General features: G+C 42.5%; 1 protein-coding gene across 4 annotated transcripts in view; it reads left to right on the forward strand.

Moving 5' to 3' along the window:
* The window catches only part of CACNA2D1 (calcium voltage-gated channel auxiliary subunit alpha2delta 1), a 336,443-nt gene that overhangs the window by 292,811 nt on the left and 18,179 nt on the right, over positions 1 to 25,453 (forward strand). For 2 of the 4 annotated variants that reach the window (XM_039353434.1, XM_039353436.1), the window contains 15 exons: positions 772 to 843; positions 4,263 to 4,324; positions 8,800 to 8,876; positions 11,947 to 11,955; positions 12,892 to 12,952; positions 13,470 to 13,567; positions 14,736 to 14,817; positions 15,055 to 15,117; positions 15,929 to 16,032; positions 16,264 to 16,341; positions 17,157 to 17,224; positions 18,465 to 18,509; positions 20,699 to 20,770; positions 20,903 to 21,055; positions 22,960 to 23,012. In XM_039353434.1, coding sequence (XP_039209368.1) covers positions 772 to 843; positions 4,263 to 4,324; positions 8,800 to 8,876; positions 11,947 to 11,955; positions 12,892 to 12,952; positions 13,470 to 13,567; positions 14,736 to 14,817; positions 15,055 to 15,117; positions 15,929 to 16,032; positions 16,264 to 16,341; positions 17,157 to 17,224; positions 18,465 to 18,509; positions 20,699 to 20,770; positions 20,903 to 21,055; positions 22,960 to 23,012 — 1,097 coding nt within the window. The remainder of the gene's footprint in view (positions 1 to 771; positions 844 to 4,262; positions 4,325 to 8,799; positions 8,877 to 11,946; positions 11,956 to 12,891; positions 12,953 to 13,469; positions 13,568 to 14,735; positions 14,818 to 15,054; positions 15,118 to 15,928; positions 16,033 to 16,263; positions 16,342 to 17,156; positions 17,225 to 18,464; positions 18,510 to 20,698; positions 20,771 to 20,902; positions 21,056 to 22,959; positions 23,013 to 25,453) is intronic. The other 2 variants (XM_039353435.1, XM_039353437.1) reach the window with 1 other exon arrangement.

Consider the following 25,453-nt stretch of genomic DNA (forward strand, 5'->3'; position numbering starts at 1 on the left):
AATTCCCAATTCACCTCAAGGAAACTACTGAGAGATGTTTTACTTCACTTTGTAAGAAGGAAAAAAGGCAACTAGAGGTAACAGATATGGTGGACTTAATCCACGGGAGATTTTCCCATCTATCGTGCACTGAGCGATGACTAGAAACATGTAATAATTTCTTGTTGTCCTAAAACAGACCAATGACAATATTCAACTGTTCTTTAATTATTGCATTTGATTAAAGATCATGAAAAACGTTTCTTTGTTTTAACATTTAGAAAATGGTCAGAAGGAACAAGGCTTAGAATAGCACTAGCAATAGCACTTAGACTTATATACCACTTCATAGCACTCTCTAAGCAGTTTACAGAGTCAGCATGTTGCCCCCCCAACAATCTTGGTCCTCATTTTACCGACCTCAGAAGGATGGAAGGCTGAGTCAACCTTGAGCCCCGTCAGGATCGAACTGCCGGCACTTAGCAGAGTTAGCCTGCAATACTGCATTCTAACCACTGCACACCAAGATTGAGGTAGCAATAGTACTTAGACTTATATACTGCTTCACAGTGCTTTACAGCCCCCTCTAAGCGGTTTACAGAATCAGCACGTTGACCCCCCCCAACAATACGGGTCCACATTTCACCGACCTCGGAAGGATGGAAGGCTGAGTCAACTTTGAGCCAGTCAGGGTCAAACTGTTGGCAGTGAGCAGTGAGTCAGCCTGCAATACTGCATTATAAAGAAATATGAAGTGACTTCATTTGGGGTTGTAATTTTCTTAATTTATAGATTCGGAAAAAGATGATTGACAGTGAGAGTGGCGACCGGACCTTTCAAACGCTAGTCAAATCTCAAGATGAGGTGAGAATGCAAAGATTTGCTTTCTGATAAAAAAAAGAAACGAGTTGGCTAAACGGATGGAAGACAAAATGGCCGAATGTTAAGACTGTAACAGTCAGAAGGCCGGAGCTAGAAAACTAGAAAATGGATCATGGCGTGGAACAAAAATACACAAGACCCCTCTTCCTTCCAAGTCTATCCTTTAGCTATTCCCAAATACAGGTAGTCCTCGACTTACGACAGTCCATTTAGTGACCGTTCAAGATTACCACGGCACTGAAAAAAAGGGACTTAGGACCTTTTTTTCACACTTATGACCGTTACAACATCCCCTGGGTTATATGATCAGAATTCACATGCTCGACAAGTGACTCATATTTATGACGGTTGCAGTGTCCCAGGGTCACGTGATCCCCCTTTGTGACCGTCTGACAAGCAAAATCAGTGGGGAAGTTAGATTCATTTAACAACCGGGTTTCTAACTTATCAGCTGCAGTGATTCACTTAACAACTGTGGCAAGAAAGGTCATAAAATGGGGAAAACTCACTTAACAACTGTCTCACTTAGTGACAGAAATTTGGGACTCAACTGTGGTTGTAAATTGAGGACTACCTACACATGTACCTTTTACTAGTTCCCATCTCTTGGGCAAGTCTTCACAAGGGCATTTGGGAAAGGCATTTTTGTAGCTGCAAGAATAAATTATTATTAAATGGTTCCTTCCCATCCCAGTTACAGCATATACAGTAGTGGCCAAAATGGTGGAAACCTTACCGTAGAAATGTACCGTAGAAATGCCACCTTTGGTTAAGTTTCCACCCATTTTTCTTCTAATTTTTTTATAACTGTAGCCTTGTTCACTTAATAATACTATTTTACATCGCTTTCTGGGCGACCAGCCAACTCTTTGCACCATGACTTTAATTTTATTACGTTTTACAAGCTCACTAAATGAATGAACACAAAAAAGCACAACTAACTTGATAGCTACCACATAACGCATTGGCAAATCTCCTCCTCTCGGCTTCAATATGTGATATCAATCACTGAATCCTACTGTGATCTGATTGGCTCATTGCCAAAAGAAGATGACACCTGATTGGCTCTCTAAACACCCGCGCTCATTGGCTACAATCAGATGAAGGAAAGCTACCTGAGATCAACCTAAGCAAGTTGTGCTTCCTTTTTCTGGTTATTTGGCTATAACCTTTCATAGAATACAGATAACTGAACAAATTTGTTGCATTACACTCTTGGTTAAATTATCTTTCCATTGATATATAATTCTATGGTACTACTCCCCCCCCCAAAAGTGATGTTATTAGCCATCAAATCTCAAAAATACACTTTTCCCAAAAATTTTCCACAATTTTGGCCAATACTGTAAGTATATATCAAGTCAAATCAAATAATTTTTATTGCAAACTTTTCTCAGGATGTTCACACCTAAGTGAACAGCAAAAACTGCTTTGGGGACAAAAAAAAAAATTAGAATCCTGTTAATGTTCAAACTGCTTATGGAGATCTGTTGCAATTTTCTGAATATTATTAGAAAGCCCACAATGCAGCAGCTGAACAATTTTTAGCTTTTCTAAGAGTCATTGTTTCTGTTTAATGTTATAATAAGCTACCAGGGCCCAGGAGTTACAGCGATAAATGATGAAAACTGAGTAACTCCATTCTTTCGGGATGTATTAACTCTGATTAAATCTCCACCGGGCGTCAGGAGACTGTCTAAAATTCCCCTTTGTGTCACCGCTCCATTCATTCCATTCTGTAATTAAATGAGCTGAAATGTTCAGATTAATTTTTGCAACGCCGAGACCAAGTTTGCGTTCATCCTTCAAAGATTGCGAGTCGTAATGATCCTAAAAGAGGAATGAACAACCCCAGGTCAATTACCCGTCCCCCCTTTATCTTTAAAAATTGCATCCAGAATTATTGGCTGCCAAAGGCCAGAAATATTATTGACCAGAAATTGACGAAAGCAATACAATATTTCAGACCAAAACATTTCACAGGATTAAAAAACAGCAGCATCCTTAGCGTTGTGTTAATTTATTTAGAATGATAAATGCAGCATCGCAATGGAAGCTCCATCCCGCCTGGACTTGATTGCCTGCCCCTGTCACCTGTGGTTGCGGCTAATTCGGTCATGAAAATAGGAAGATGTTACAGAAAGAGCAAACTAATTTTGGGGTTGGTGAGCTGTATTCCAGATGCTGTCAAACATTAGGAGATTCAGGCAGTTCAAACGAGTATGAAGATTTATTGTGAGCTTAATCTTTCTACCAGAATCTGGCCAACTAACAGTCAAGGGAAATGAGCGGGAGATAAGAAAAGCATTCAAGGTGGGCTGGAGTTAGATCTCTTGCAGGCATGAAGGGACTCGTGACTTATGACGTGTTTGACCTCTCCCTCAGGCTCAGCCTGGTCAACTCCTGCATCTGTTTTCAGTAACATAGATCTCATCATCTTCAGTCACATTTGTTGAAGGAAAAGTCTTCATCAGGGTTCAATTCAAGCCGGGAATAAACAACATGGTGACTGCTTTAGAAAGAAGGTTGTAGTTTATTGAAGAGGAGAGCCAGACAGAAAGATGGCTCTGGAAGAAAAGAGAGTGAGCACATGTAGTAGGGAGTGGGTTTTGTACCCTTTTGAGCTTTTGTTTGGAGTTGTTTCCTGTTCTTGTTTGAAGCTTTGTATTTCCTGTGTCATGAATTCTGACCTGAGTCTGGGTGTGCCCCTTTGGCATCTGGGGGTTAATCCTATTATGTCCTGTCTTGGAGTTTGGGTGGGATATGTAGATTTTAGGTGTCTTTGTCTTCCTAAGCTTCTAGCTGGAGGCCTCCAACCTTCCTGAATGGATTATTTACATCTGCATTTCTACAGAGCTGGTTTCTGCTTGGGGGTGGGAGACTTGGGGCTATTAAGAAAAACTGGGCATGCTTTTCTGCCTCTTTAAGATTCTTTGAGGAAATATATTTTTCTGTCCTTTTAATATTTCCTTCTCTGGGGGGGGGGGGATGAAATTGTTGAAGGAAACGTCTTCATGACATTAATAGACTTAAACATCTTTTATTTGAATTATTATTGATTGGAATCCATCTTGGCTGAAGAAGATGTCCATCTTGTAAAAAAAATGAACTGATTTTTTCCCCCCAAAGCTCCCTAGATGAACAATTATGCACAAAGCAGCATCAAGTTGAACAATCTGAACAGTCGATTCAGATTTTTCTAAGTTTATTAAGCCACTTTCCAAAATAGACATCTGCAAATTAGCTTCTGAAAGAATTATGGGCTTTGCCCTCGTGGACTGACATATAACGATCCCTGGTTTACTTTTTTTTAGCAAAGTTTGAGTTTGAATCATGTGGCGTGTTTAAGCTTTCCTGAGATTCTTTTGATGAAATGATTTTTCTGGCCGATTTTTTTGCAGCGCTATATTGATAAAGGCAACAGAACGTACACGTGGACCAAGGTGAATGGTACTGATTACAGGTAATCAATTATGGATATATAATGATGATGATGATGATGATGATGATGATGATGATGATGATGGAAGGGACCTTCGAGGTCATCAAGTCCAACCCCCTGCTCAGGCAGGAAACCCTACACCATTTTGGACAAATGGCTGTCCAGTCTCTTCTTAAAAACTTCCAGTGTTGGAGCATTCACCGCTTCTGGAGGCAGGCTGTTCCACTGGTTAATTGTTCTAACTGTCAGGAAGTTTCTCCTTAGTTCTAGGTTGCTTCTCTCCTTGATTAGTTTCCATCCGTTGCTTCTTGTCCTGCCTTCAGGCACTTTGGAGAATAGCTTGACTGCCTCTTCTTTGTGGCAGCCCCTGAGATATTGGAATACTGCTATCATGTCCCCCCTTGTCCTTCTCTTCATTAAACTAGACAGACCCAATTCCAGCAGCCTTTCCTTATATGTTTTAGCCTCCAGTTCCCTGATCATCTTTGTTGCTCTTCTCTGCACTCTTTCTAGAGTCTCAACATCTTTTTTACATCGTGGTGACCAAAACTGGATGCAGTATTCCAAGTGTGGCCTTACCAAGGCCTTGTAAAGTGGTATTAACGCTTCATGTGATCTTGATTCTATCCCTCTGTTAATGCAGCCTAGCACTGTGTTGGCTTTTTGGGCAGCTGCAGCACACGGCTGGCTCCTATTTATGGGATTGTCCACTAGGACTCCGAGATCCCTTATTTTTTTTTTTTTTTCAAAACAACAACAACAACAAAAAAGAGGTTAAAATGCCGTTGTTCCGGACATTTCAAGATAAATGGTATCCTAAGATACCTATTGGATGGCGAGCTTGCTCTGATATCCCAGTCCTGCAAACTTAAAAAAAAAAAACCAGGATAAAAATCAAGGTAGAATCTTTTCCTTCATTTTCCTCTGTAACCAGTTTTTCTTTGGAAAAGTTTATATGGAAAATGATTTAGGCTGCCTGGTGCTGGTTTTGTGAATATTTAACCCTTCCCTAAGGATTCTGGATAATTCTTCCCTATTTTCCTCTTTAGCCCTCATTTCCCCTCCCCCACTAGCCTCTTCAAAAGCTAGAAATGCAGGAGAATTTTACCTGACCTTAGAGATAAGATCCCTGATCTTGATTAGATCCCTGACCTTGATTAGGTCTCTGACCTTGATTCCAGGGGTACCAAGGAGGCTATTCCAGGCATCTCTGTGCAGCCTTTTCTGATTTTTTTTGTCACTATTCCTGCAAACATCTATTAATTAATTTCTATTAATTAATCTAATAACCAATTAATCTATTCATTAATCTATTCATTAATTCTTGGTTGTACAAACAGCATCAAAACCACGTGAAGTATTAGTATTGCTTTATAAATTTTTAGTAAGACCACACCCGGAATACCGCGTCCAGTTTTGGTCGCCACGTTACAAAAAAGATGTTGAGACTTTGGAAAGAGTGCAGAGAAGAGCAACTAAGATGATTAAGGGCCTGGAGACTAAAACATATGAAGAACGGTTGCAGGAATTGGGTACGTCTAGTCTAGAGAAGAAGATGGTAGAGGACAGAAGATGGTAGAGGACAGGAAGACCTGGAGGAACATTGTCCATGGGGTCGCGATGGGTCAGACACGACTTTGCAATTAACAACAACAACAAAGTCTAGAGAAAGGAAGGACTCAGGGATGACGTGATAGCAGCGTTCCAGTATTTGAGGAGCTGCCACAAAGAGGAGGGGGTCAACCTATTTTCCAAAGAACCTGAAGACAAAAAACAATGGATGGAAACCAGTCAAGGAGAGAAGCAACCTGGAATTAAGGAGAAACTTCCTAATAGTGAGAACAACTAACCAGTTGTTTGCTTGCCTTCAGAAGTGGGTGCTTCATTACTGGAGGCTTTCAAAAAGAGACTGGACAACCACTTGTCTCAACTTGTATAGGGTCTCCCCCTTAAGCAAAGGGTTGGACTAGAAGACCTCCAAAGTCCCTTCCAGCTCTATTCTGAATTGGATTGAATTATGACCTTTCTTTGAACAGTCAAGAAAAGGCTAACAGAGGCATAGAATCAAAATCATGTGAAGCATTAGTACCACTTTATAAAACCTTAGTAAGACCACACGTGGAATAGTGCATCCAGATTTGATCTAGATTACAAAAAAGAGACAGCATTGTTGTTGTTTTTTGAGATGTATCAACCTTGGGAGGTTAAGCAGAAAATTGCAACGCAGAAGGCATTTTCTGCCCTGGAGTTGAAATTCCAGATGTTCACTTGTTTCCCCCAATTATTTTTTTCCATGCTTTTGGTACCAAATTAGGAATAAATCACGTGTTGTACACGAAAACCTGTCCGTGCATCATAAGACGTTGACTTGGCTTCTGCAAACTGCAGAAAGTTAGAGTTGATGGTTCCTGCAATCCCAATTGTACAAATCTTTCTGGCCCTGGCAACGTAAGTCGCCCAGTGTTGTTGATTATGAGACGGGCAGTGAATAAATTTCATAAATAAATAAACAAACATTCCTATAGCCAGAAAACTATCCAGGGCATATACAATTTTGCAAATTCCATTATTCTTGCAACCAAAGAGGGTAGTTGCTACGTCTAAACGTATTTAAATAGAGATCCTTTCCCACGAACACTTCCAGTGATGGATTGTCCTACAGCAATTGAAAGAGCAAACTTATTGAGTAGCAATATCTCTCCAAAGTTAATGCTGACGCTTGCTCATTAGCAACCATTTTTTCCCCCGTTTCTTCCCTCTGAATTGTAAACAGCAATTTCTCTTCTGACTTATTACTCTTGCTTTCTGAACCCTGCTTAGCATATATAATATTTCTGCCCAATATTTCTGAAAAATCTTTTGAATTTTGAAAATAATAGCAGAAAACTCTCCTGGGAGCCTCAAGGCAACAGGCGTATTTATACACACAATTATAGATTTCAATTAGTTGCATTTTTTTTGGGGGGGGGAGCAGGGACTGGGAATGGGAAGCAAACTCACCCTGATTTCCCTTGACAAATATTAGTGAAAAGATGTCACAAGTTAATTAGTAATTCTTCTCCAAGCAGACAGAGGGCCAACCGTAATGGTAAAGGCAAGATTTAGAGTTGAAGAGTCTGTTTCTTCTTAATGCTAATTTCAGCAGCTATCGTAGGAAATATTAAACAATAAGCACCCCATAGTAATAAAATGGCGGCGAAGCCCCAGAGAACATAAAATATTCATGACTTAAACATGACTTTGGAAATAAGCTATAATCTCTACGGCTGTTTTCGATCTTTCAATGCCTTGTTTAGATATACAAATTAGTTACGTTTTAATTAGGCCTTGGAGCCATGCCACCCAGCTGAAAAGTCCTTGCAATTTTTTCCGTTCAGGAATTATTATTATTTATTCAGCGTACGATGAGAACACGACAGAAGAAAAGTAAATATAAATACTCAGTCTACATAATTATAAGTAAAACTTTTATGGTGTGTGTGTGTGTGTGTGTGTGTGTGTGTGTGTGTGTGTGTGTGTGTCTCATAACTGAATCCAGCAATCACTTCTGGTGTTGCTTCGTGCAGATCTTCTAAGGAGCCAGACAAAGCACATCGTGGGCAATCTTGCACAATACGTTTAATTGTTTCCATATCAGCACCACAATCACAACAAGGGGTATCTTTCCATCCCCACTGACATAGGGCAGAGGCACTTCTTCCAGTATTATACCTAATTCCGCTCAGTTTTGTCCAGACAGGGTATGGCAGATTAAAACCAGGTGGTTTGATAGAGGGATCACGTTAATGCTCAAGTCACAAGAAGATACCTTGGATTATTCCCCTCTGCAGAGGTTCTCAGGGTTAAGCTAGGTAGATATAAAGTGAATAGTTATTTTCCAAGCTGGCCTACAGCCTATTTTCGACTTCAGGAACATTACACGTTTCCTAATTTCCTGAATTTTGTATCTGCCAATTGTATTTCACGCGCTGAGCAATGAAGCAGTAATTCTCCAATTTCTCATTGGCTCATGAAGGCCTTCCTTGAATTGTGCAAACAATTATCCCTGCACGCCTGCGATATGAAATCAAACCCACCTATTTAGGTAACAATATTTCTCTCAAATAGGTGCAAAAAAAATAATAATATCGTTCTTGATGTATCTGGAAAGGTGTAATTTGTCCCATCAAAAAACACTCAGCTACCTCAGATAGCATCGTGAAAGCAATCAACAGACTCTGTGAAAGAATGGACAGAGTAAAAGCAGCATTAGATAAGGAAGAAGTGAAAGTGATAAACAGAGTCTGGGAAGGAATTGACTGAATGAAAACAATGTTAAATAAGGAAGAAGTGAAAGTGATAGAGTCTGGGAAGGAATTGACCAAATAAAAGCATTCAGTAGTCTATCATTTTGTCCGTAGTTTTCAAGTTTACCTCGTCAGCTGGAGAAAATGCTGTTAAATCTCAAATGAATATTGGATTATCCCTTGATTGTAATTATTTGGTTTCTTCCACAGTTTGGCTCTGGTGTTACCATCCTACAGCTTTTACTATATTAAAGCCAAGATTAATGAAACCTTAACTCAGGCAAAATGTAAGTAACTGAGAACTTTCCCCTGTTGTGACTGTTACAGCCCATGTGAGAGTGATTCTACCTTTTTTTAACACAACATTTTGAAAGCTTGTGAAACTCACTAATGTTCTCATGACGTACCCCCAGCTCTACAGCAATGATTCCAAGTCCTTGTGTAAATGTGCAAGATACAAAAAAGTATTCTACCCAAGGAGAATCTGTTCTGTTGCCGTACTAGCTTTAGTAAATCTTGATCTTGTCCCATCTCTCGGCTTATGTACCCACAGAATCATTGCTTTGCATATCCTCTGTTGTCTTTTGCAGAGTTTGATAATAGCTCACCGTTGAGTTATGAAGTCTAGCTTTGTATGGTGCCCCTAATAGCTGCAGCCTGTGAAATACTCACTTCATGTTAGATGACTATGGAGATTCTCAGTCCGAATACCTAAACCAATGATGGCGAACCTTTTAGAGACTGAGTGCCCAAACTACAACCCAAAACCCATTTATGTATCACCGGGTGGCGGGTGGGTGAGGCCACTCGGTGGACGCAGCTACAGTGGGCTTGGCAGACTGGGTGGGCATGGCCACTGGATGGGTGTGGCTGCAGTAGTCATGGTAGATTGGGTGGGCATGGCCGGGGTAGGCGTGGCCACCTCGATGTTGCTTACGGGGAGGGATACTTGTGGGAGCCGGGCAGGGTTGGGGGATATCCAAGGGGTCTCTGGCGGGTGGGATGGTGGGCTCCCCAATGGCAGCTCCAGACTGGCTGGCCTTAGGCCAGTGATGGCAAACTTTTAGAGACCACGTGTGCTGGGGTGATGGCGTGTGCCCACAGAGAGGGCTCCGTGTGCTGCCTCTGGCACGCGTGTCATAGGTTCGCCACCACTGACCTAAACTATCATCTCACTTTATGGAAGTCTTTCTAGCCTTTTAACTAAAAGACCTTATTTTGATGACAGGCAAGATAAATATAATATAGAAAGAATTCTTACTTTTGGCACTCAGCTCTTGAAGCAGATTTTAGCTTAGAAAAGAAGCACTCTCTGGATTATGCAGCAAAGAAGAGCAGATGTCTGTGAAAATCTGCAATATACAATATGCCCAGCATCCTTGCTTAGCAAGCAAATGTTAGTTACTCTACTTCAGAGGCCATCTTCAAACCTGGCCCAGGTTTAATCCTTTCCCTAGCTTTTATTTAATTCTCCCGAGTCTCTTTTGACATTTGCATCATTCATTATCAACGCTGGGTTGGAAATTTGTCAGCTGCTGCCTAATTTCTATTATCTGTCTTTTTTTTACATGACCGAGAACTAATTAATTGATCACATTAAAGGTGATTCCCATAGAGCAGACATGTCAAACAGAAGGCCCGGGGGTCAGGTATGGCCCACGAAGTGGTTTCATGTGGCCCACGAAGCCATCCTGGAAACAGTGAGGAACGGCCCCCGCTGCCTTGGCCCTGGCCCAGGCCGGCCGGGAGCCAATGTACAATTTTGTGGTGGCCATCTAGGCTGAAACACATTAAGTCTTAGCTCTACAAGGCCGTCTGGAAACAGCCAGGGACCGTCCCCTGCTGTGTCGGCCCCGTCCCCTGGGTGTGCGCTGGGAAGGTGTCATCCTTTGTGAGGAATGAAGAAATGCACCCCTGCCATAGAGGATAAAATGGCGAGGCAGGTCTACAGAGATCTGTAGGCTTAAAGCACTGAGCTGGGTTTTAATTAATTTAATTAATTGGGTAATTAATACTTAATTTTGTTGTGAGTTACACAGTGACAATAAAGATATTCTATTCTAATTGTGGGACACTAGCAGTTTCGAAATTCTAATTTCTTTGCTCACAGTGACTTACTGCTTTGAGGTTTTTCGGCAGTAGAATTTGGAACATCTGGAAACTTTGCTATCGTCCAGGTCAGGGGTAGGCAACCTTGGCTCTTTTATGATTCGGTGGACTTCAACTCCCAGAATTCCTGAGCCAGCCATGCTGAGGGAAAATGGAGAGGTTTCCATGCTGAGCCATGGTGGCTCAGGAATTCTGGGAGTTGAAGTCCACGAGTCATAAAAGTGTCAAGATTGCCTACCCCTGGTCCAGGTGAACCATGTTCAAAGAGCTAAGTCAAAGTCCCAAAATATCAGCACATCCACAGGCTGGACTTGATAAAAGTCAAAATGGCGACTTTTTATGTATGTGCACCACCTACTCCTTTTTATGTATGTGCACCATTTTTTTCCCTCAGCATTTTAAACATTTTGGGAATCATCTCGCCCATTATGCGCTCTGTAGAAATAGCCACAGTATATAGTAGCACAACTAGTCCTTGACTTACAAGAGTTTGTTTAGTGACTGTTTGAAGTTACAACGGCACTTATGACCAGTGGTGGGATTCAAATAGGTGAACAACCGGTTCTCTGCATGGATGCCACTTCCGGAAGTCCATTCTGGACCTGGGCAACAAAAAATTAGCTACCGGTTCTGCTGAAGTGGTGCAAACCGGCTGAATCCCACCACTGCTTATGACTGTTTTTTCACACTTACAACCATTGCAGCGTCCCCCGTGGTCATGTGATCAAAATTCAGATGCTTGGCAACTGACTGGTACTTATGACGGTTGTAGTGTCCAAGGGTCACGTGATCCTCTTTTGCGACCTCTGGCAAGCAACGTCAATGGGGAAGCCAGATTCACTTAACAACCATGTTAAGGGGTTGCAGCGATTGACTTACTGACTGTGGCGAGAAAAGTTGTAAAATGGAGCAAAGCTCACTTAACAAATTTCTCACTCACTCCATTGTGATCGTTAAGTCGAGGACTACCTGTACATTAAAAAATACTTGACCGGAAACGTGCGCCAAAATTTCAGAAATACTGTTGTTGTTTTTTTCCTCCAGAATACAGCTATACACAAACTGAACCTGTGACCTCTCTCTCTTTCTCTCTCTCTCTCTCTCTCTCTCTCTCTCTCTCTCTCTCTCTCTATGCCACAATATTTTTATTCACGTGGCTAGTTGAATAAAATATTGGCTTGTGACCCCTTTTGTTTTACCCTCTTTTTTTCTGTTTTCTTGCTTTCTCTTTCTGATGGATAATCACAGTCCTAAAGGGCAAGTATATAACATTCTTGTTGCTAATTTCCCTCTGTGTATTATTGTTGGTGTTGGCCATTTGTATTTCATTTTTCCTCTTGGCTACCACCCTTTGTATTGTCCCAGAAGGGTTTTTTTTCCAATGCCAGCTGGTTGTTACAGAGGCAAAAAGGCTAAACATGTCGAAAATTACACTACAGCTCCACTCTCTCTGTCCCATTTGTGTTCCAATGTCTTGTCACTCTCTGATCCTCGTGTGTTCAATTCTCTCACTTGCTGTTTTGCAAACAATCTTCATTTTATTTCTGGTCTGGAACCTTTATGCATTTCAGCAACCCTGAAATGCAATTATGCTCAAATAAACTCTTTGAGTTAGGGCCATTTTTTTCAAATGCTTTTGGTTTGAGTTTGAGATTCTTCTTCTGGGTAGTTTCAGTTGTAGCATCCTTGATGGTGGTAGAGAATGCATCCCGCACCCCTCCTCCATTGCAAATGATGAAAGGGCTGTTGTGATGTCACCGTGCTAACTCTGCTTCCTTTGTGCAGCTGAGCTTGCTTTGTGACATCACAACACACCCGTTTCTTCCTGTTTGCCCAAATCTCTGGATTCAGTAGATGCCTCTGATGACCGTTTAGCTCACTTTTAAGTTGCAACAATTTTATATTGTGCTTATTTTCCTAAGTTGCCATTTTATGACTGGATCTATTCCACATCTAATATGAAAACGCTGATCTTGAGTTATAGTTATTAGGAAAAAAAGATGATCTGGTCATCTGAACACCAAATATGGTTTGTGTTTCATCCGGGTTGTCTGGCCACAGTACCTTACATAATCTCTTGAATTAAATGTGGAATTCATCCAGATGGTTTTGTGGTTAAACATTTTCGCCTGTCACCCAGTGCTCTTGAAAGGTGAATTTAGTTCATTTAATGTTTTGCTTTCCTCTTTGCAGTTATTGCAACTCTGAAGCAAGAGTCCTTTGATGAATTTGGATATACATTTTTAGCACCCAGGTTAGTACATTTTGCTGCTCCAGGTTGCCAAGCATTACATAATATCTCTTGATTGACATACTAACTTCTTCTGGAAAAATAGAACTATCTAATAAAGTAGAGCAGACATGTCAAACTTGTGACGTCATGTGATGTATCAGGACTATTTTGCCATTGCCGGCAATGGGGTGGGTGCGGCTTCCATGTGACACGTCTGGCCCGCGGGCTGGCAGTTTGACACCCCTGAAGTAGAGCATGTCAAGATTATGTTTCTACTGAATTAAAGAATAGATTATGAATAAACACTGCATCCAGTTTTGGTTGCCATGATGTAAAAAAGATGTGGAGACTCTAGAAAGAGTGCAGAGAAGAGCAACAAAGATGATTAGGGGACTGGAGGCTAAAACATATAAAGAACGGTTGCTGGAATTGGGTATGTCTAGTTTAATGAAGAGAAGAATGAGGGGGGACATGATAGCAGATTGCCCAATGCAGCAATGTGGTACAAAATTTCATCTTTTTTGTTTACTTTTTTTAGGGACTACTGTAGCACAGTGAAAATAACAGACAATAATACTGTATTTCTTCAGAACTTCATTGAATTTATGGATCAATATTCACCCGAAAACCCTTCATGTAAGTATGGCCTTTCAATAAATTGGCAATAACACTGAAAGTGCATCGATTTAGCTAAGACATAATAATGGAATCAAACAACACACAAAATTAAAGTAGCATGAAACCAATCGGAGAATGCAGAATTTCACCAAATATGAGTGACCTGCCAGTATGGTCGAAAAACACCTGGATCTTGGGAGAGGGGACTTCATACCAGAGGGACAAAACAGGGAACATGTGCTTCCAATGTCTTGTTAGATGCCACTGTTTCACTGAAGGAACTTGAGCATGGCAACCCTACCAGATTGAAGCAGTTGGGCAGATATCAAGGGAGATAGATGGTTCCTCAACTATGTCAGGTGGGAATGTTGGATGGACTGATGATCTTACCAATCTTGTTCCACTATTAATAATTTAATAAATGATCCCTTCCCTCCTCTCCTCTCCTCTCCCCTCCCTTCCCTTCTCCTCTGCTCTCCTCTCCCCTCCCCTCCCCCTTCTCTCCTCTCCTCTGCTCTCCTCTCCTCTCCCTTCCCTTCCCTCCTCTCCTCTCCCCTCCCTTCCCTTCTCCTCTGCTCTCCTCTCCCCTCCCCTCCCCCTTCTCTCCTCTGCTCTCCTCTCCCTTCCCTTCCCTTCTCCTCCCTTCTCCTCTCCTCTCCTCTTCTCTCCCCCCTCCCCTCCCCTCCCCCTTCTCTCCTCTTCTCTCCTCTCCTCTGCTCTCCCTTCCCCTTCCCTTCCCTTCTCCTCCCTTCTCCTCTTCTCTCCCCCCTCCCCTCCCCTCCCCTCCCCCTTCTCTCCCTTCCTCCTCTCTTCTCCCCTTTTCCCTCTCCCTTCCCTTCCCTTCCTCCTCTCCTCTCCCCTCCCTTCCCTTCTCCTCTGCTCTCCTCTCCCCTCCCTCCCCCTTTCTCCTCCTCCTCTCCTCTGCTCTCCCTTCCCTTCCCTTCCTCCTTCCCTCTCTCTCCTCTCCTCTTCTCTCTCCCCTCCTCCCCCCTCCCCTCCCCTCCCCTCCCCCTTCTCTCCTCTCCTCTTCTCTCCCCGTCCCCTCCCCTCCCCGTCCCCTCCCCTCCCCCTTCTCTCCTCTCCTCTCCTCTCCTCTCCTCTTCTCTCCTCTCCTCTGCTCTCCCTTCCCTTCCCTTCCCTTCCCTTCTCTTCTCTTCTCTTCTCTTCTCTTCTTTTTTTATGGCAGGTAATGGCTTGGTGATGAGAGCTTTGTTGGATGCTGGCTTCACAAGTGAACTGGTCCAGAATTACTGGAGTAAGCAAGACCCGTGAGTATTCCTTCTTTGCTTCCTCTATTCCCTGCCCTGAATAGCTCTATTTCTGAATGTTCATGCTTCCTTCAACTATCAGATCAGAACTTACTATTCGAATCATCCAGTCGAAAGAAATAACATGGTTAGACAAAGGATGTGCACGTTTATTGTTCTGCTTTAGAGGAACATTCTAAATAAGAATGCTGGCCTGTTCTTCTAAATTGACGTTGATCTAAATCTTTATCTTTCCAGGGAGGGAATTACGGCACGCTTTGTAGTTACAGATGGAGGGATCACCAGAGTATATCCCAAAAGGTAAGAAGGCCGTTTAATCTTGAATAATGTTAACAGTGTTTGCTAATGATTAACATGCTTAAGGATCTGATTTGAGGCCAGAATTCCTGGAAAGTCCCATTGACACTGTGGGAATGAATGATTAAAATATTAAAATGAATGAATGAATGAATGAATGAATGAATGAACGAACGAACTAACTAACAAACTCCAGAAAAGCTAGTGCCTTGATTTGATAGGTAGAATAAAAATGAAATCAATCAATCGATCAATATTTTTTGATTTGTAAATTGTCCAGAGTCATTGACTGAGGTGGTGGCTATAGAAATTGATTGATTGAATGAACCTCAGAAAAGATAATGCCTTGATTTCCCTAAGGCTTACTTTTAGTGTAACCACTTTTTATTTTTCTCATAATGCATTTTTCTGGATGCTCATTAACTTTGGGTCAGCCTTGTGGGACGGACCGCATCAGGAAACTGAATTCATAGAAAGACTAGAATAATGCTTTATTGAGATAACAGGAACAGAATCTTGCACAACTGCTTGTGTTTTCCTTTCACCCCATTTTATTCTCCAAGGAGTCAGGGGAAATCTATTTGAGTCCCTTTTTAACCCTTCCTTACTTCCCTGGGCTTAAAACATGCTTTTTTCTGCAACTGTTGTTGCCTTAGCAGCTTCAGGAAGGCTTTGCCAAGCCCACCTGCCTGGCTCTCTACCTTGAGTAACTTGCTTACAAGTGCCTTACCAGTGTTTAAATAAAAAAAATCCCAGGGAATCACAATTAAAAAATAATAATATCTGTATAATAATATCTGTATCTTATGTTTAGTGCAGGCGAATATTGGACAGAGAATTCTGAAACTTATGAACAGAGCTTCTACAAAAGGAGCTTAGATAATGAGAATTATATCTTCACGGCTCCGTTCTTCAACCGTAAGTCCCTGGGCTCTCACTGTTTTTACAGTCTTTTACAGTACAACAATAAGACGTTGTTGTTGTTGTTGTTATTGTTGTTATTATTATTATTATTATTATTATTATTATTATTATTATTATTCCTTATGCACCAAGATCATCCGAAGTATCAGTGCCGTTGACAAAGAGACATATCATAATGGCAAGTCAACTCTGTTTTCTTTTCTTTCTTTTTTTTTAAATGCTCAGGAAGCATCAATGAAGATGGGATTATGGTAAGCAAGGCTGTGAAGATCACCGTGAACGGAAAACTTCTAAAACCAGCAGGTAGGAAAGAATGGGATTCTCCTTCCACACAGAAACAAAACTCGTTATGGAATATAGCAATTCAATACCCATAAGACAAAACCAGTGTTCAGAGTCATCTAAGGGGGAATGAGGTTTAAATTCTGGAAATCACGAATTCCAAGGATGGTGTAAGAAAATGGCATTTCCAGATAGACAGATGATGATAGATAGATATATAGATAGATAGATAGATAGGTAGGTAGGTAGAAGATAGATAGATAATAGACAGACAGACAGATAGATGATGGATGGACAAAAATAGATAGATAGATAGATGGATGGATGGATGGATGGATGGATAGACAGACAGACAGACAGACAGACAGACAGACAGACAGACAGATAGATAGATAGATAGATAGATAGATAATAGATAGATAATGGATAAATATAGATGATAGATAGGCAGGTAGGTAGGTAGGTAGGTAGATAGATAGAATATGTCAGAATAGATAGATAGATAGATAGATAGATAGATAGATAGATAGATAGATAGATAGATAGATAATGGATAAATATAGATGATAGATAGATAGACAGACAGATAGATAGATAGACATATAGATAGAATATGTCAGAACTGATAGATAGATAGATAGATAGATAGACAGAATATGTCAGAACTGATTAGATAGATAGATAGATAGATAATATAGATAATAGATAGATGATAGATGATAGATAGATAGACAGACAAGACAGACAGACAGACAGACAGACAGATAGATAGATAGATAGATAATTTTGCAATGTCGATATTTTTATTTTCTCATGCTACATGTATTTCTTGCCAGTTGTTGGAGTAAAACTCAATCTGAGCAGCTGGATGACAAGCTTCGCTACACTCACCACTAAAGATCAGGTGAGTTTTGTAGGCTTCACCTTCAGTTTTTCCAGAGTTCTTTGTGCAATCTTAGGAGCTCTATAAAACATTAAAATTACCGAATCAAAGCCTGTATAGCTCCCATTCTGTTGATGTTCCACAAAGCTTGAAGATCTGGTTCTTCTTCTAGGCCGTGGGGTGAGAGAGAAGAGGCCTCTTGTTCACTGGGTCTTTGTTATTTTTGTTTTCTATTTGTATATTTGGCTTGGATCCCATCTTGGTTTCATTTGGTACCCATGCTTGTGTTACTACTGGTCAGCCGCCCAACGTAAGGCAGGATTCAACCTAAATTAAACAAATAGATAAAAGAATGAACATCCGTGTACCCTCCAAAATCAGAAAAATGAGGTTTCTATTTATCACTATTTATCGTGAGTACATCTTATATTAAAGAGAAATTACGATACTTGAAAATTAATACAATTAAAAAAAAACTTTCAACAGCTATATAGAAAATATAAAAAATATAAAAATTAGAACAGAGATGGAATTTAGAACACGTACATGACATATCTGAGGCCTAATAAGTAGCGGGTCTGAATAGCTTTGGCCAAGAACAAATCATCAATTATTATATGAGGGATCCTTGGTGCTCTCTGAGCTTGGTTGTGTTCTTGCAGATATTTCATTACCTAAATTAGTTAACATCATCATGACTAGCATTACCAAGGATCTCCTCCTCCTCCTCCTCCTCCTCCTCCTCCTCCTCCTCCTCCTCCTCCTCCTCCTCCTCCTCCTCCTCCTCCTCCTCCTCCTCCTCCTCTACCATCTTCTGGAGTCCATTGAAGCTCACGCCTACTGCTTCAGGGACTCCATCCAGCCACCTCCTTCTCTGTCGTCCCCTTCTTCTATTGCCCTTCTTTCCCAGCATTAGGCTCTTCTGCAGTGAGTCCAAAATTAATCCTATGCAGTTCCTCAATCCTTGGCGGGGCCATCTTTCCAATTGCCAACATTTGTTCAAACATCAAGCAGAAGACATTTTTTTTTTTCAGATGTCCCCATTTTGTCCATTGTGCAGATTAAGGCTTTTTCAGGATAACTGAAGAGAAGATTGTGCTGTCCACTATAAAAGCATAAAAATGAGAATGTATGGGTTTCTTGATCCAGCATCTGCTTAATCTTGGGAAAATGTCTCCCAGCTTGGATAATGCCATGCGTATTGTGTCTTCGTTGTTTTCGAAATGGTTTCGTGAATGCACTTTGTGCTTATATTTTTCAGTGTAAAAGTGGAAGTGAAATTTGCGGGTGCGAAAAGGATAGTCAGGTAAGAGAAGAAATAGATGCTTCTTTTGCCAAATAAACTCATTGTTAACAACTCATCTGTTTTAAGAGTTGATAACTGGACAATTATATGATGTCGTTTTGGATTCTCAAAGCAGCTATGTCAACGTTAAGCATTAACCTGATTGCAGGGTCTAATCTGGGTCGATCATTGGGTGTTGATGGCTGAGTATTAAGTCATTAATACGTTAATCAACACCCCAATCAACATCTAAAAAGCCATACACAACAGGCACTATTTAAATACCACACACAAAATAGCCCAAAGCACATATTCCAGCAGAGAGAAATTCCCTCAGGATGGTCTCCAGCAAGTCCAAAAGCTCGGAAGACAAAATCCCTGGTCCAGGTGACTAACCCAGATTGGATCCTGCAACATTATCCCGGGACATGTAGATTCACCTTGGTTCATGATTCACATTATGTTAATCTTGCTAGCATTAAGATCTGTGGTTCGAACAAACACATTGCAAATCAAAATCTGCAGGCAGGTTTATGTTCCCCAAAATAAAAAGAAGCATAAATGTCCATTGGGCAACCTTTATATCTAATAATAGTAACTCTCAGGAAATACTTGAAATTGACAGCATGCCATCCCTTTAGCTGGTTTGAATCCTGAGCGAGAAGAATAGCACAATTTCATGTAGGTTAATGTTTCCTTGCAGGAAATTAATATTTTCTGACAAGATGTCCCATTGTAATTTATTCCCAAAATTCTCCAAGGGTTATAACTGGCGGTATTTTAAGATTATCTAACCTGTGAATAAGATCTTGCATTATTATTTTTCTGTTTATACAGGTAGTCCTTGACTTCCAATGGTTCATTTTAGTGACCGTTCAAAGTAACAACAGCACTGAAAAAAAAACCTGACTTATGGCTGTTTTTCACACAACCAATACAGTATTCCCAAGATCACGTGTCCAAAATTCAGACGCTTGGCAACTGACTCATATTTATGACGGTTGCTATGTCCTGGGGGTCACGTGATCCGCTTTTGTGACCTTCTGACAAGCGAAGGCAATGGGAAAAGCCAGATTCACGTGTTACTAACTTAAGAGCTGCAGTGATTCGGTTAATGAGTGTGGCAAGAAAGGTGGTAAAATGGGGCTAAACTCACTTCACAAGCGTCCGACTTAGCAACGGAGATTTTTCAGCTCAATTGTGGTCATACGTTGGGGACTACCTGTATTCAGCTAGAACAGGGGTAGGCAACCTTGGCTCTTTTATGACTGGTGGACTTCAACTCCCAGAATTCCTGAGCCAGCCATGCTGAGGGAAAAGGCAGAGGTTTCCAAGCTGAGCCATGCTGGCTCAGGAATTCTGGGAGTTGAAGTCCACGAGTCATAAAAGGGCCACGTTTGAAAACCACTGGGTTAGGGGGACACGATCACCATCTTGCAGTACTTGAGGGACTGCCACGGAGAAGAATTGACGTATTTTTCAAAGCACCTGAGGGCAGGACAAGAAATAACCAGTGGAAGATCATTAAACCTAGAACTAAGGAGAAATTTCCTGTCATTGAGAAAAATCAATCAATAGAGTTGTAGGTATTTCATCTGTTGAAGGTTTTCAAAAATATCCTGGACAAACACCTGACCGGGATGGTGTAAGGCAGGGGTAGGCAACCTTGGTTCTTTTATGACTCGTGGACTTCAACTCCCAGAACTCCTGAGCCAGCCATGCTGAGGGGAAAGGGAGAGGTTTCCGAGCTGAGCCATGCTGGCTCAGGAATTCTGGGAGTTGAAGTCCACGAGTCAGAAAGCGGCCTAGGCCTAGGCCAGAGTAGGCAACCCTGGCTCTTTTATGACTCGTGGACTTCAACTCCCAGAATTCCTGAGCCAGCCACGCTGAGGGGAAAGGGAGAGGTTTCCAAGCTGAGCCATGCTGGCTCAGGAATTCTGGGAGTTGAAGTCCATGAGTCATAAAAGAGCCAAGGTTGCCAAGCCCTGGCCTTAGGCCCGTTCTATGACTCGTGGACTTCAACCCCCAGAATTCCTGAGCCAGCATGGCTCAGCTTGGAAACCTCTCCCTTTCCCCTCAGCATGGCTGGCTCAGGAATTCTGGGAGTTGAAGTCCACGAGTCATAAAAGAGCCAAGGTGGCCTACCCCTGATCTAGAAGATAAATCTCAATAATTACTTAGTTACATTCTATGGTTCTTCTTTCTGCTAGCATATCGATTGTGTCATTCTTGATGATGGAGGGTTTCTTTTGATGACCAACCAAGAAAACTATTTTCCAGAGGTACGTGCTTGAATTAAACGTGACGCTCAATACCTTATTAATTAAGCACTGTCTTTTAGGAAATACGTTCAGTAGTTACTTGACCTCTGCTTGAAGACTGACCTTTGGGTAAAACCTTTCGTTTTGCATTAGATTGGAAAGTTCTTCGGAGAGATTGATCCGGGTCTCATGCGAAATCTCATTAATATGTCCTTGTATGCCTTCAACAAGTCTTATGACTATCAGTCTTTTTGCGATCCAGAGGATGAACCGAAACAAGGAGCGGGATTCCGCTCCGTCAACGTGGTCAGTATGCCTTGCAGTTTTCCATCCCGTTTTGATTCTTATCGCTTCAGATTTATTATGATCACTAACCAATGCCAGGGTCAAATCTAAAATGATAAAATACCAAGGAAAGTAAGAAATAAAGTAAAATATAGATGCGAAGAGCACAGAAAGTGTGCAAGGAGCCGTGGTGGTGCAGTGGTTAGAACAGTGGTTCTCAACCTTTTTAATGCCGTGACCCCCAAGGGGTCGTAAGTCGAGGACTACCCAACCGGTCGTACGTCGAGGACTACTCAACCGGTCGTAAGTCGAGGACTACTCAACTGGTGCAGCACCGTTTGCAGAAGGGGACTTTTGGCGGGCTCAGCAGGGCAGAGACAGCCTGGACAATTCCTATTGGCTTTTGAAAGCCAATAGAATTGGACTCTATTCAAGAGAGTCTATTCTATTGGCTTTCAAAAGCCAATAGAATAAAAGGAAGTAGCACAGCTAAGGAAAAGGGGAAAAAATGGCAGACTGTGTTGTTTGGCGACCCCCGTGAAATGGTCATTCAACCCCAAATGGGGTCCCGACCCACAGGTTGAGAACCACTGGGTTAGAATGTAGTATTGTAGGCTGACTCTGCCCACTGCCAGGAGTTTGATCCTGACTAGGTCAAGGTTGACTCAGCCTTCCATTCTTCTGAGGTCGGTAAAATGAGGACCCAGATTGTTGGGGGCAACATGCTGACTCTGTAAGCCACTTACTGTAGAGAGGACTGTAAGGCACCGCGAAGCGGTATATAAATCTATTGCTATTGCTAGTAAGTGAAATCTACGAGGGGTTAAAAAGAGATTTAAAAAGTAGCAGGAGGTAGAACAACCAGCCTTAAAAATGATGATGAAGATATTGCAATGACGAATAGCTTCTGCTTTTAATGATCAACCATCAATAGTCAAGAAATATATTATACACTTGCATTTGGTAAAGCAGCTATAAAGACCTTGGGAATTATATTCAAAGGACATAATGTGTCTATACCTACAAAGACCAGAACTGTGCAAGCTTGTGTTAAATGTCTATGGAGATTCTCAGTCATCCAGGTCATGGTTGTCCCAAAGATGCTTTTTCCAAAAGGCAACTGGACTTTCTTGATGTTTTCTTTGAAAATATTTCACTTCTCTTCCCAGAAGTTCCTTCAGTTCCTTTCAAAGTCCAGTTGTCTTTTGGAAAAAGCACCTTTGGGACACCAAACAATTCTATTTTTTCGATATACAACTGTTGATTCCTAGGGACCACATTCTATCCCTAAACTATCCTTGATCCTCCAGCACTTCCCGTGGTGCGGTAAGGGCCCCACAATATTAGTATGTTAAGAAAAACTTTATAAAACATAACTTCCCAGCAACAGTGAGGCAACAGTGAGATTCCATAAAACAAATAAGTTATTCAATATCTGGAAGTTGGAGGGAGACAACCCATAGGTCAGTGATGGCGAACCTTTTAGACACTGAGTGCCCAAAAACTGCCCCCACCCCTGTCCCCGCTCTGCCCTGCCCACTGAGCCACCCACCACCTCCACAGCCTGCCACAGATCACCCAGGCAGCCCAGTAGCACCATGGCAGCCATGCCCTCTGCCCGTGCCCCGCAGCATCATCTGTGTGCAACGGAGCGCAAGGGCAGAGTCTTGTCCCCACCGTCCAGCTACCATATCTTTGCCTCCGTTGCTTCGTGTGGACTGCGCTCAGGGGCACCTCTCCTCCGGGGGGGGGCTGCTGGTGAGGAGGGGGCCATGGGAGGAGGCGGGGCTAGGGAGACGATATGTGTGCCCACAGAGAGGGCTCCGAGTGCCACCTCTGGCACCCGTGCCATAGGTTCGCCACCACTGCCATAGGTGTTTTTAGAGATTCTTCTAAGATTACGCTCTTTGCTTCCTCTTTTCCAGCCTACAATAGCAGATATTTTACATCTTGGATGGTGGGCCTCAGCAGCTGCCTGGTAAGTTAAGTTTTTTGCAGATAGGATTATTACACATTTGAGCTTCACCAAGGCCTTGATCAAACTCGGTGAGTAGGAAGAATTAGTTCCCACCGATATGCCAAGTGTGCAGACTGTGATCACACGACTGTGGCCATCAACATTTCAAAATCAGGTCATAAGTAGCTCTGGGGAGACCCATCGAAAGTTTGAACAGTCGCTAAGGAGAACCTGTAGTTTGACTTCAATACAGGTCATCCTCACCTTACAATAGCTTGTTTAGTGACCATTCAAAGTTACCACCGCACGGAAAAAGAGTGACTTATGACCGTTTTTCACACTTACGACCTTTGAAGCATCCCCCCGGTCATGTGATCAAAATTCAGAAGCTTGGCAACTGATTCATATTTATTTATTTATGAGACTTTATTTATTTATGAGACTTATATACCGCTTTAAGTGCAAGCACTCTCTAAGTGGTGTACACCAGTAAGCAATGTATATATATATATTTACATTGCCCCCAACAATCTGGGTCCTCATTTTACCTACCCCGGAAGGATGGAAGGCTGAGTCAATCTTGAGCCGGTGAGATTTGAACCGCTGACCTGCTGAACACAGTCAGCTAAAGTAGCCTGCAGTACTGCACTCTAACTGCTGCGCCACCTCGGCTCATTTATGATGGTGACAGGGTCCCTGGGTAACGTGATCCTCTTTTTACGACCTTCTGATCAGCAAAGTCAGTGGGGAAGCCAGTTTCACTCTTAACAACCGTGTTCCTAACGTAACTACAGTGATCCACTTAACAACTGTGGCAAGAAAGGTCACAAAATGGGGCAAAACTCACTTAACAAATGGCCAGCTTAGCAACAGACAATTTTGGGCTCAGTGGTGGTCATAATTCAAGAATGACCTGTCCTTTACCTCTTCCCTCTGACTGTATTGGTACAGATTTGCAGAGATGAGAAAGGGCCCACTGATATGTCACCAGGATAAAAGGAGAACATTGGATTTTAAAAATCAGTGGGAAGAAACTAGATTGAGTACATTTGTAGTCTTAGAGATGTTCCGTGTTAATGATTCACGACTGATCAAGGGAGCATAAGCAGAGAATGGGGTAGAAGGAATGTCTGGTGGGGAGGTGAGAAGGACACTATTGTTGTGATTCCTCGCCAGCGAGTGGATCCGGCAGCTGAGTCTGAGGAATCGGACGAGGAGGAGGGGCCTGGAGTGACATCAGAGTCAGAGGAAGGCTCTGAGGAGCTCCAAGACTTACAGTCGGATCAGGAGCCTGGCCCTTCTACTCACGCTCAGGCTGAGACACAGCTGTGCTGGGAGCCTGAGTTGAATGAAGAACAGCTGGGACAAATCCCGGATGCCCAAAAGCGCAGGCAAGAGAAGCGAGTAGGACAGAGGAATGCAATGGGGCGGCTCCAAAGGCAAAGAAGAAGGCATTAGGAAGCCACACCTTGGCTGAATTATAAAAGGGAAGGTGTGGGAGGTGCTGGTTGCCGAAAGCAACCATTCGTGTTGAGGATTGAGTTTCTGTGGACTGTGTTTGTTTGCCTTGGACATTGACTCAGGTCTGTGAGAATAAAAGGGGATTGGTTTTTTCTTGCGGTTCCTGCCCGTTTCTTGGAAGAGGGGTTTCTCCTTGTGAGTTTAACAAGGACTCACGTAGGCTAGGACAGAACAACTATCAATTTCAGAAAGACAAAGCTACAATAATTAGAGGCTTGAACCCATCTAGGTATCTTTCTTATTCTGCAATCTTATTGAGAGAGGTCAGGCTGTCATAAGATACGATTCTATGGGAAATCAATCAGAATAGAGTTGGAAGAGACCTTGGACAACTTCTAGTCCAACCCCCTGCTCAAGCAGGAGACCCTGTACCATTTCAGACAGGAGCATATCCATTATCTTCTTGAAAACCTCCAGTGACGGATCATCCACCACTTCTGGAGGCAAGCCGTTCCACTGGTTAATTGTTCTGACTGTTAGAAAGTTTCTCCTTAATTCCAGGTTGCTTCTCTCCTTGATTAGTTTCCATCCATTGTTTCTTGTCCTACGTTCAGTTGCTTTAGAGCAGCGGTTCTCAACCTATGGGTCGCAACCCCATTTGGGGTCGAACGACCATTTTACGGGGGTCGCCAAACAACGCAATCCGCCATTCCCCCCCCTCAGGGGGCGGCGCCGCGCATGCGCATGGGGGCGGTGCGCATGGGGGCGGCCCACGCATGCGCGCCGCACATGGGGGTGCCGTCGCGCATGTGCGCTGCGCATGGGGGTGGCGCTGCACATGCGTGCCGTGCATGCGCGGCACGTCCATGTGACTGGGGTCACCGTCACACAAACGTTGAGAAACGCTGCTTTAGAGAATAGGTTGTCCCTCCTCTTCCTTGTAGCCCCTCAAATATTGGAATACTGCTGTCATGTCCCCCCTAGTCCTTCTTTTCTCTAGA

The sequence above is a fragment of the Crotalus tigris genome, unplaced genomic scaffold (assembly GCF_016545835.1).
Source record: "Crotalus tigris isolate CLP2741 ecotype Arizona unplaced genomic scaffold, ASM1654583v1 scf7180000018523.1292444, whole genome shotgun sequence".
NCBI classification, from domain to species: Eukaryota; Metazoa; Chordata; class Lepidosauria; order Squamata; family Viperidae; genus Crotalus; species Crotalus tigris.